Source organism: Stegastes partitus, unplaced genomic scaffold (assembly GCF_000690725.1).
Source record: "Stegastes partitus isolate 25-593 unplaced genomic scaffold, Stegastes_partitus-1.0.2 Scaffold382, whole genome shotgun sequence".
NCBI classification, from domain to species: domain Eukaryota; kingdom Metazoa; phylum Chordata; class Actinopteri; family Pomacentridae; genus Stegastes; species Stegastes partitus.
In genome coordinates, this window is record NW_007578113.1 from 314,356 (window position 1) to 325,485 (window position 11,130).

General features: G+C 43.0%; 2 protein-coding genes across 2 annotated transcripts in view; both read right to left on the minus strand.

Moving 5' to 3' along the window:
• Positions 1 to 2,190: 2,190 nt before the first annotated feature.
• Positions 2,191 to 7,981, minus strand: fam161a (FAM161 centrosomal protein A). Its single transcript, XM_008284977.1, has 7 exons — positions 7,826 to 7,981; positions 6,592 to 6,860; positions 4,231 to 5,460; positions 3,762 to 3,929; positions 3,398 to 3,497; positions 2,644 to 2,783; positions 2,191 to 2,494 (listed from the first exon to the last, which is right to left on the minus strand). The coding sequence occupies exons 1-7, from the start codon at positions 7,979 to 7,981 to the stop codon at positions 2,191 to 2,193; spliced, it is 2,367 nt and encodes a 788-aa protein (XP_008283199.1).
• A 1,961-nt stretch (positions 7,982 to 9,942) lies between these two features.
• The window catches only part of cct4 (chaperonin containing TCP1, subunit 4 (delta)), a 9,203-nt gene continuing 8,015 nt past the window's right edge, over positions 9,943 to 11,130 (minus strand). Inside the window, exons 8-10 of the mRNA XM_008284978.1 lie at positions 10,875 to 11,109; positions 10,239 to 10,352; positions 9,943 to 10,103 (exon numbers count right to left, since the gene is read on the minus strand). Coding sequence (XP_008283200.1) covers positions 10,089 to 10,103; positions 10,239 to 10,352; positions 10,875 to 11,109 — 364 coding nt within the window. The 3' untranslated portion in view covers positions 9,943 to 10,088. The remainder of the gene's footprint in view (positions 10,104 to 10,238; positions 10,353 to 10,874; positions 11,110 to 11,130) is intronic.

The following is an 11,130-nucleotide window of genomic DNA, read 5'->3' on the forward strand; positions in this document are numbered from 1 at the left end:
TTAATGCGTGCAAGTGTGCTCTTCCTCTAAGCTCATGCTTCCAACCACGGACCGGTTGAAACCGGTTGAGACCGGGATATTCATTCTCGGTGTTTCGGCCCGTAGCGCGCCGCGTAAAATTTGGACTATGTACCCGCCCATCCAACACATGATTGGTTCTGCCAGCGTTGTCGTCACGATTTGTCATAGGCTGGGTGGAGCTGTCAGTCAGCTCAGTTTCCCGCCCACTGTTGGCTGCAGACTGACCTCTGGAGATGTGCGACATCAACGTGGACTCACAAAATAAAATCCTACATCGTCAGTGTGACATAATCAAGGTCATGGTGGCTGGAAAAAAACACTGAACGAGTGTTTTATATAGCAGCAAATGAGGTGGTATTTCTAATTTCATAGTCTTTTATCCAAAGCTCTGTCCAATAACTTAATTGCAATAAACAAACAATTAATGCTGTCAACATTGTGCGCATATGACATCAAACTGTGTTGTGTTTCTGAAATGTCATTCATTATTAGACCTTTTTCATTGAAGACATTAGAATAGAATAGAATAGAATAGAATAGAAATGCTTTATTAATCCCCAAGGGGAAATTCTGTTGTGACAGCACAAAGATAAAGTTCCCACCACCTTAAACACAGATAAATAAGCAAAAATAAACAATAAGAAATATAAAATGCAAAATGTGCAATAAATGTAAGACATAAAATTAGTGATGGCTGAATTTAATTTTGCTGTTTCATGGCCCCCAGATTCATTTTACATGTTTACTGTATTCTAAGCAAATTTTTAGTGTGTGGCGTTTTAATACACCTACATAATAGGTGATTAAATATATTCCAACCCATTGGGAATCATGGCAAGAAAACTCTTGGGAACTTGAAAACAAAATAAATCGCAAGAAAAACATTTTCTTGAGAAAAAGGTTTAATTTCCAGTCACAGTTCCAAATTGCTGTTTATTTTATTCAGACACTGCACATTAAAGTTGCAAAGTGTAACTGATCAGATTTAAATAGCGCTTTTCTAAGTCAAAGAGTAACTCAAAGACGCTTTACACCGTCAGTTATTCATTCACACACATCCGCGGTAGCTACAGTTGCAGCCACAGCCGCCCTGGAGCAGACTGACAGAGGCGTGGCTGCCATTCTGCCCCTCCAACCACCACCTCAATGATCCATTCATTCACACCAGGCAGGGTGGGTGAAGTGTCTTGCCCAAGGACACAACGACCATGACACAGGTTACAGGGGGGAATCAAACCGCTGGAATCTACCACCTGAGCCACAGTCATAATCTTTTATAGCAACAACTAAAACAGTAAACTGCAACACTTGAAATCAAATCTTCCCGACAAGTAGGATGTAGAATAGATTTAAGGAACACCACTACAATCACGGTTTACTGGGATGCTTCAATAGAAGAAGCCATTGATACTGCTGTTAGTAACTTGTGCTTTTCCTTCAGTAAGTCAAAGTATGAACTGTGCAAATGGCCTTGGCCAAAGTCACTCCCTGAAATGTGAAACCTGAGCTTTTTTTGTGCACACAAAAAGTGTCAAAGTGGAGCAAAATCATTTACATTACTTATCCCAGAAGTGCCATATTAAATTGATAATTCTCGTAGATCAATCGTAGCAACTGGACTTGCTTGAGTTCCTTGAAGACGTTCCACCTCTCATCCAAGAGGCTTCATCAGCTCCGACTGTTTGGGAGTTCCACATACTGATATCCTTAAGGAGCCATTGACACCTGAGTTTCTCAGGTTGAAACGTAGATGATTCCTGTAGTCTGCAAGTTTTCTGGCAGCTCTTTCGTACTCCCGCACCAGTCGACGGGCGTTCTTCCCATAGTGTGTAGAAACATGTCTGTGAAGATTCGCAGTCATCATAAATTGATAATCATTGACAAATGTCCAAATTCTCAATTTCCTTGCTCACTACTAAATGTTTATTTGTGTGGTATTACTGAATCGTGAGCAACAGCAAGTGTTCAGACACAGCCCCGTCTCAGGTACAGCGTACAGTTTTAATTCTTACATTTTATTCTTAGAAACACAATGACATTTTAAAATTTCAGGAATAAGAAGCATCTTTATCCTCATTCTCACTTATTTATTTGATGAGTTCAGTTTTCTGTCAGAGCTTTTGAATTCTGCGATGGTACACGCCACTTGAATGATGATATCTGATGACATCACTCCCCTGCTTCCTGCTCTTTGGTATCAGCCTCATGCTCGCTGTCGTCTGAGTAATTCTCATGATCATCTGAGTAGTGGTAGCTTTCATCAGAGTAGTGCCGATTGTCTCCACGGTGATCCTCGGCTGTGCAGCGACCGCTGGCATCCTCAGCATCTCTGTGACTTGACGAGGCCTTGTCACTCTCCTCCTCCCCATCTCTCCCTTCGTCCCTCTCGTCTTCATCATCCCCGTCTTCATCATCCAGGAAGACCTTTCTGTAGTGAACAGGTTCGTAGCCCATGTCCAGCTCCTCGAGGTCACTGAACAATAGAAGAATACAGCCAGTAGATGACAGTAATATGTTCACCATGAAGCCCAAAGCACACATGTACACTTACTCAAAGGAATCATGTTGCGTTTCTATAAATATTTGTTGGTAGCTTGTGCAGCAGCCATGTCACAGATTTACCTTTGTCTGCTGTCACTGGACGGGGAGGCCCTGCGTGCAGACCCTGATTTGGCTGCTCTGCTGCTGATGAACTCCTCCGTGACATCACATCCACGCAGGGCTTCGGCGTAGCGCTTCTCCGCTGCCTGTTTGGCATTCCTCTGTTATCAAAGCACAAGTTCAAAAAAATGATTTCTCCCGTTGGGATTGTCAATAAAATGGCTAACAAGACACCCCAACCCTCAACGTTTGGAGTTTAGAAACTTCTATTAAGCTGATGAAAGAAAAAAAAAACAGAAGAAAAAAAGTTGAAAAGTGCACTAGACCAGCGGTTCCCAAACTGGTGGTCAGGACCCCCATGAGGGTCGCAAGATAATTTCAGGGGGTCACCAGATCATTGTAAAAAATAAATAAATGAAAAAAGCCTACATTTATCAAATAAATGTGTATTAGGGCTGTCAAAATTTAAAGTGTAATATTTACAACCAAGATCAGTTTCAACAGTAGCATTTACAAGTAGAGTTTTACTTTTAAGGATTTGTCTTTTCTTCACTCACTTTATTATTAATGTCCTGAAAATCTAAATTAAAATAAACAATTGTTAAGTTTGGAATTTGTTGTTAATGAGCTAGTTTTATATTGTAACTTTGCTTAATTCTTTTTCGGTGTGTGTGTTGGTTGGGTCTTTATTTCTGTTGCTGTAAACACACACTTGAAAGTGTGTCATGGAGGCGATCAAGCAGACATCAGCTTTGACTGAGGCAGAGACGTTCACCTGTGCAACCTGCTCCAACAGCAGCGGCCTTCCCTTCACTCTCTGCCGCATCTCCTTGATCTCCAGCTGGTATTCCTTCCTGCGCTGAAGGTCTTGTTTCCTTTAGAGAGCATGGAATAATGGGTTATCTCTTTCCTTACAGGACACTGGAAACCCTCAGCCGCTTGCCCTGTAGTCTCTGCACACAGGAGCTGCCCCACAAAACCTCATAAAATAATACATGAATGCCATCATTTCTTAAATAAAGACAAACATGAAGTTTCTGTGGTGATTTTGAGTAAACAGAATTTATAACATGAATTTAGGTGCTCAGCAAATGGAACGGGCAGATGTTTCCATAGTGGTTGTGTGGACTTTAGGTTACCTGAACTCTTTGAGTTTGCTCTGGTGGGTCTGTGAGAGAGCCACATGGGGGTCGTTGGCCTGGGCACGCTTCACAACCACCCTCTGCAGCCTCTTCTCCCTCTGCTTCTGTCTCTCCTTCCACCGCTCCTCCTCCTCCTCAGCTTTCTTCCTCCGCTCCAGCGCCTTTCTACTCAGGGAGATAATTTGGTCACAGATGGAGGAAGGTCTGGAGGAGTGGACTTTGGCAAGGAGGGGGTGGACAGTGGAGCATATGGGTGCAACAGTAGGCTACAAAAGTGTTTTGGAGTGGATGGTGGGTCACAAGCACACTGCTGGGGATTTGGGGAAAATGAGTTCAAACAAGAGTTCTGCCGTAAAGGAGTTCAAACCCAGACGGAGCATATTGTGTCTAAACAGGATATTTGAGTTCTGAGGGTTTCTCTATGTCAACTATAATGGTGGAAACGTTTGGGATCCTAAGATGGTACCTCACGGCCTCATGGCGCTTTTTTGTGGCATCTGTAGCTTTGGCAGGAATTAGCTCCAGGCTGCCTGAGAGCGATGAGCAGAGGCTGGAGTTTGGAGTCCGAGCTGGTCCGGGGCTGATGTGTGGCCAGCGCAGCATCCGAGGGCTGCTCTGCTCCTTGTCAATGTCAGCCAAGATGCGTTCTCGGTGTGAGGAGATCTGCGATGTCCTCAGCTCAAAGGGTTCACATGCAGTTGTCGGCTTTACCTCCTTCCGTTTCTCCAGGTGCTTCTGGAAGCGTCTGTAGCTGGCATCAAAGTCAGGCACCTCTTTGTTTATTTGTGGCCTATGTGAAAAGCCGTCCTCCTCTCCAGCTGAAGCGCCGCCGTCTTTAGCCTTCTTACGCTCACTGAGTCGTCGTGTGAGCATGCTGGGAGGCATTGAAGCACTGTGGAGCATCTCCTGAGCTCTCATCTGTATCTTGATAGAGCGATACAGCTGCTCCTCCTTCATCTGCTCCCCTGATGCTGCTGCATACACAGACTTGGGCACAGGCTTGGCCTTGAAGGGTTTAACTTTCTCCTGGCTGGACTGTTGTTGGTCACGTAGTCGTTTCTGCTCCTTCTTTAGTCGCTCCCTCTCTAGGAAGCTGAAGGGCTTCTGGATGGTTCGAATATGCTGCTCTTGACGCTCTCTCATGGTTCGCAGTCGTTCCTCGTTCCGCCCCTGCAGCTCTTCATAAAGTGGGAGGTGAACATGTGCAGGTACGGGACTGGCACGAAACTTCCTCTGGCACTCTGTCAGTTCTTCTAGCTGCCGTCGCAGCTCTCTATTCTCCAGTTCGATCTCTGAACGTGTCTTTACGCCATGCTTGCGCCTTTCAGCCTCACGCAGTGTCATCTGAAAAGGTTTTGGGATGGTCACTCTGTGCCTCCAGTGCTCCTGTTCTCCATCTTTATTCCCCTGCCTCTTCTTTCCTTTTCTCTTTCGTGACCTCCTCTGGTCTCCTGGTAAGCTGTGCAGTGAAGAGGAGGAAAGGCGGCGACTATAAGGGGACAGTTTGAAGTCCCTCCACATGTTCTTGATGTGCTCTTTGGGAGAGAAAAGCAAGCCTTTCTCCACATCATTACTGACAGCTTCCTCCTCATCTGAAGAGTCTGACTGTCCAGAGCCCCACCTGAGCTCCACAGCAGAGTGCGACTTCCTCAAGCGATGGCATGAGGCAGCTGGGCTGGTACTTGCCCATGGCAACCTAACAACAACCAAAAACAAACAAACAAAAATAAAAACAATGATTGGTAAAATCACAATCTAATATCTCAAAGTGTCCATATCACAATGAAATGAACTGTTTGTTCTCAAAGAACTGGGAGGGGACATGTTATCTTTAATAAATTTAAATTAAGTCAATCAGGTAAACTACAAGACACAATAAAAGCTTGAATTATAAAGTTATTTTCTCTATGCATTCATCTGTCAATTATTCTTCTCAATTTTTTGACCAATCCTTTAATTTCTAAAATGTCAGAGAACTGTGAGAAACATCCTGCACAATTTCTCAGATCCTAAATATTCATGTTCAGAATGTTGATCATTTCTAATCAGCAGTCCAGAATCCAAAGATATTCAATTTACACGAATATAAAGGCACCAAATCCTCAAATTTAAGCCTTTTTTCTTGAAAAATAATTCAATTAATCATTTATGATGAGAGCAACAGCTGCTATCTTGATATTTTATATTCTGTCAATTATTTCAGTCATCATTTCAGCTCTAACTACACCCATTACTCTGGCCAGCATATCTGACAACTTCACAATGTTCTAAAGGATCAGAGTTTTTTCACTTCCTGAGATTCAGTTTGTGCTGCACAAAACACTGAAGAACAACAAGACAAATAAATGTGGTTTTCGACAACCAATTGTCAAGTAGTTTGGATAATCTACAAATAATACTGTCAACAGTTTGTTAAAAAAACAAAAAAAACAACTCTAATAGCACTTTGGTAGTTTCTGGTTTGTGGCTTAGCGAAAGTGAGAGCAACAGTATTTCAGAAAAGACGTGTTGCAGTGGAGTTTTTCTAAGCTTTCAGCTGCAAAACAAAATTAGGTTTACCTCCATTATACTGGGATAACAGCAGACATTTCAGAGGAGGAAGGACAAGTCAAACAAAAAACATACTTTTTGCATCGTGACATAACACTGGCAGTAAATGAAAAACTGACCCTTTGTGCTATGAAATATTGAAATAGCATCCCCCATAGTAAATAAAGGAATAAGATTGCTATTGTTTGTTGTATTTGCCTGTTAAAACCACAGAGAAAATTAACTCACCACAATACATTTTGAGTTCCGTGTACAATCTTGATCAAAACTCACCCACCTGTGCCCTACATCCAGCTTTGTCATGTCTAAAGGCTCCATGGACTTGAGCTGCAGCTTTTGCTGGTACATGCTCTCCAGCTCAGCCATAGTGCGCAGGTGGGCCTTCTTCAGCTCCTCCAGCTTGCTGTAGTACTCCTCATTGGAGAAAAAGATTTCACTCAGGTCGAAGTGGCCTCCTGCCGCTCCGTAGTCGGTCCTCCTGTGAGGACCACCCTTCCCCTGATAGTCCTCCTCACAGAAGTCAGAGCCTGAGTCCTCATATTCCAACTGAAATGGAAAAAGATCACAACAATGTCACATCCCAGCCAGCGCTCATGTTTGAATCTTAAACAGCATATGGTTTAACTTACACATTTTTGTGTGTGATCTGAGATGTAGCTGTCAGATATTTTACTGTAGCTACAAGAGGTTGGCTTTAACCCCCATGCCTTCTGGAGCAGGGCAGCCATGCTCAGCGGCACTCGGGCTCCTCCAGGTCTAAGCCTATTATCGTGCTACGGCAGAGACGTGGGCCATATGGTGGAGCACAAAGGACAGCTTACCACAAAGGAGTTTAACTGACACACACTCTGAATCAGTTGTCTGGCTCCATTAAAGCTCACATCATCATGAGGCGTTAATCAAGAGTGTCACTGAAATGGGACACAAGATGCAGCATGTGGGGAAAAATAAGTGCTGGGGATTAAAAACTGAATGAGACGTCTGGTAATCTAGCCAAGACGGATGTCCTTAAATAGACAGGTAAACATATTATACAGATCAAATCCCTTCCGCAACACAGGCTGACCTAAAACTGTCATCAACAGGTCGACTGGACAAGAACGGAAACGCTGTCAGGTTTACCTGACAAACAGATTAAAGATCATACTGGTGGAAATAATGGATAGTCTGGAACACACAGAAGGGAAATACGTTCAATCAAATATCAGTCACGTGTTTCCTCTGAATTCAGACCCGCAGCATTAATGTGACAAACCACTTTAAACTTGTTAAGCCAAATCTTTGATGTGTTTGCATTGCTAAGAATGCATTTTATGGTTATTTTTATGGTTGTAGTAATCAACCAATTTACTACTTTACTTTCGGAAGACTGAGCTAGTTGGAGCTCATCTGTAAAAAAAGCTGTCAGATGAACTTTTACTGTGTTCTAAACAAGAAGCTGAGGTTATAATGGACACCATCAAACTGCACACCAGCATCAACACTCAGTGAAGTGACTCCATCGCCTTTACCTCCTTCTCGTAGTCCCGGTTGTCCATGTGACCCGTAGCCGTGTACGGCAGGGCTCTCTCGCGCTCGTACGAAGCTAAAGGCGCCTTGGTGTGCGGGTCCACCGGCGTCTTCAGGCACGACGTCACCAGAACGTTGGTCCGGTGGGCATTCGCCATGACGTCGTTCCAGTTTTATAATAAGTTATGGCTATAATAAAAATAAAAATAAATTAATTAATAATAAAAAAAAAAGGTATGGAGTAAGTTAACTGAGTGAATAGAGGGCCACTGCGTCCGTCGGTAACTAAGCAACAGGTGTGCTGCTGCTGCTGCTTGGCAACGGAGAGGCTTGGTTGGACAGGAAGTGACGTAGCTGGCAAGAAATGACATGCGCGGGTTTCACACAAATTAAAAGCGTCTGACGAATTAATTACGAGAAATTTAGAGTAAAAACACGAGTGGACAGACTTTAAATGATTTAAAATCGTATCCACTCTTGATAATTATATCGGTAAGTGTCAACAGTAGGGGATTGCATCCTATAAACAAATTATTTATGAAGACTAATTTTAAAATTCAGAGTAGAAACCTGTGATAACTGACACACAGGTTAGAAAACATGGGCTCAAAGAAGCCAAATTGAGCACAGCTATGCTTTCCAATCAGTGTAAAAGCAAAAGTGGTGATAAGATGAACACCAGAACTGTCTCAGGTTTGAACCTATGGTCTGATTCTATTTCCTAAAACTCTGTAAAATGATATAAGAAGATCAGTGACCAATCAAAAGTCAGTGGAAACACAGTTGCAGCAGTAATCGGAAGGCGTAGAATGAGCCACAATGGCTGTAATCCTAATAAAAAAACAGCCTTACTGTAAGAAGATAGTTTGGTAAAGAACATAAAAGGAAGCCTAATGACTGCTGGGAGCTCATTTTTCAGTCAGGTGAGAACAAAATAAATGTGTTCGTCTGGGATGGGGTCCAGCATGAACCTGGTCAGGACTGCCACAGTGAGTGTATAGTCCCCACAGTGAAGCACAGTGGTGATGATATGGGGCTGCATGAAGGCAAAAGGTGTTGGGGAGATGCTATTTATAGATGGCACCATGAATAGCTGACAAGATAACAACTGGTCTGCAGAATCTGTGCGGAGGAGGAACATTATCATGATCCAAAGCACAGCCAAAATTACACAAGAGGGGGAAAAAAAAAATTCTAAAGTGGAAACTATGACCTGGCCAAGCAAAAAATGTCAGTGAAGAAAACAGAACCTCTCTCCAGAAACAATCCCATATCCACTATGCTGAGGAGGAATGAGTTGATGAGCATACAAAGTATTGAAAAACAAAATATGTGAAACTCAGTCATGTGTTCAGTTTTGCTCCCGCTGTGGGACCTCTATGTTTAATATAGTAAATGTAAAGCTTTAATTTTGAAAAGTAGTTGATATGTAGGTGATATTGCACAAGAGTGTAGTCACCTCTACTGTTTACACACACAAAGCTATGAAGTGTATTTGGTTTTTGTCATTCTCTCTTAAGTGAAAAACCATCTCTGCGAACTCACAGACTTGATGTCTGAACTGCAATGAAGAGGTGGCTGAAAAGTCAGTGAACACATTTCTGTCCCTCACAAAGCAGTGGACAGAATTTTCCCAATAACGGTGGCTGTTAATACAAACCTGGTTCATGTGGGTCTGTTCTATTCACCATCATCAGATAAGCAACCCTGATTTAACTGAGCCACAATATTTTGCACGATCTCCTGGACATACTGACTTCAGTTGGCTTTGTCAATTTAATTTTTGGCATTTTAGCTGCTTCCTTCTATTAGGTACAAATAAAGCAATTTTCCACTTGCAGCTATTCTTCATTTGATTCTTGAACATTTAGGATTGCTGCTGAGACATAACGGCGTATGAAATATTAATGTTCAACAAAGAGTAAGAAAGTATTATAAGCCGAGTTAAAGAATCCAAAGTACACTGCAATTGTTTTACTTAATTTTTGAAAATCCTCTGAAACACAAGAACACAAAAACGGAAAGCTAGATTATCAGTGACCACATAACAGGCCACAGAGCAGCAGTTTAACTTTTTGCAAGGCTAATAAATAAATCAATAAATCACACATGCAACAGCTGGAGTGTCAACAAAAAAACAAGCCTTTGTTTATTAAATTAGGCAACGTAACAACTACAGTGGAAATCTGGACAGACGGATGTCGACAGAGTCCTCTGATCCCTCGCAGTACGAGCAGGCTTACTGACAGAACTCACTGGACAGACTTATCGGGTGTTCACCTGGAACAAGACGAAACAAACGGTCATTGACTTAAACAATGAAATATACTTCACTGAGACTGAGATTTAACGCTGATAAAAACAAAAGTATTTTTTTTAGAAACGTAATCCATAGTTTGGGATGTTGAGTCGTACCACGTCGTCGATCTTGAGGATGCTGCGGACCGTCTCTGTGGCCAGAGTCAGAGCGCTGATGGAAACCAGTAGAGGCTGCACCACCAGCTCCTCCAGGATGTTGGAGATTCCTCCCTGTTCAACACACAGTCAACCAATCCGTTAAACCAGCCTCAATACCGAGTCACGGCCAATGAAACCAGCCATTTCATTGGATCAGATGAGATTAGACAGAACTGTATTGATCCCTTTGGTAGGGTACCTCAGGGAAATATGATTGTGTGATGGGGAGGTTTAACGCTGCAGCATCGTCTTGGTTACCTTCAGTGAGATAATATTATCACCTATGTAATATGACAGTTTGCTTTGCTTTATTTTTTAAAATCAATGCTCAACACGGCTGCGACTGTTTCATCCACAGGTTAGAGGCGAAGTCAGTATCTTTTATTTTCTTGGTTTGTCTGATCAACATTCCAAAATTCAAAATGGAAAAAGCAAATGCCTGCACTAAAAACAAGAACAACTGGAGAACATTTGTCATTTTTGATGGACAAAGCACTTAAATGACCAGCTGTTGACTATATTATCATGACTACATGCAGTAACAGAGTGATGCTATCTAACGCAATCAAAGAGGCAAAGAAGAGACAAAACAACCTTGCGGACGTTGATGCCGGCCATCTTGTCTCCCTGTGCGTGTCTGTTGCGGAGCTCCGTCACGGTGGAGATGGGGTTCAGACCGGCGTTCTCGGCCAGCGTTGAGGGGATGACCTCCAGGGCGTCGCCGTACGCCCGCACGCAGTAGGCCTCCATACCGCCCAGGGTGCGAGAATACTCTGCCAGACGCACGGCCAGCTCGATCTCTGGAGCACCGCCGCCAGCTATCAGAGCTCTGAGGGACAGAGGGGACATT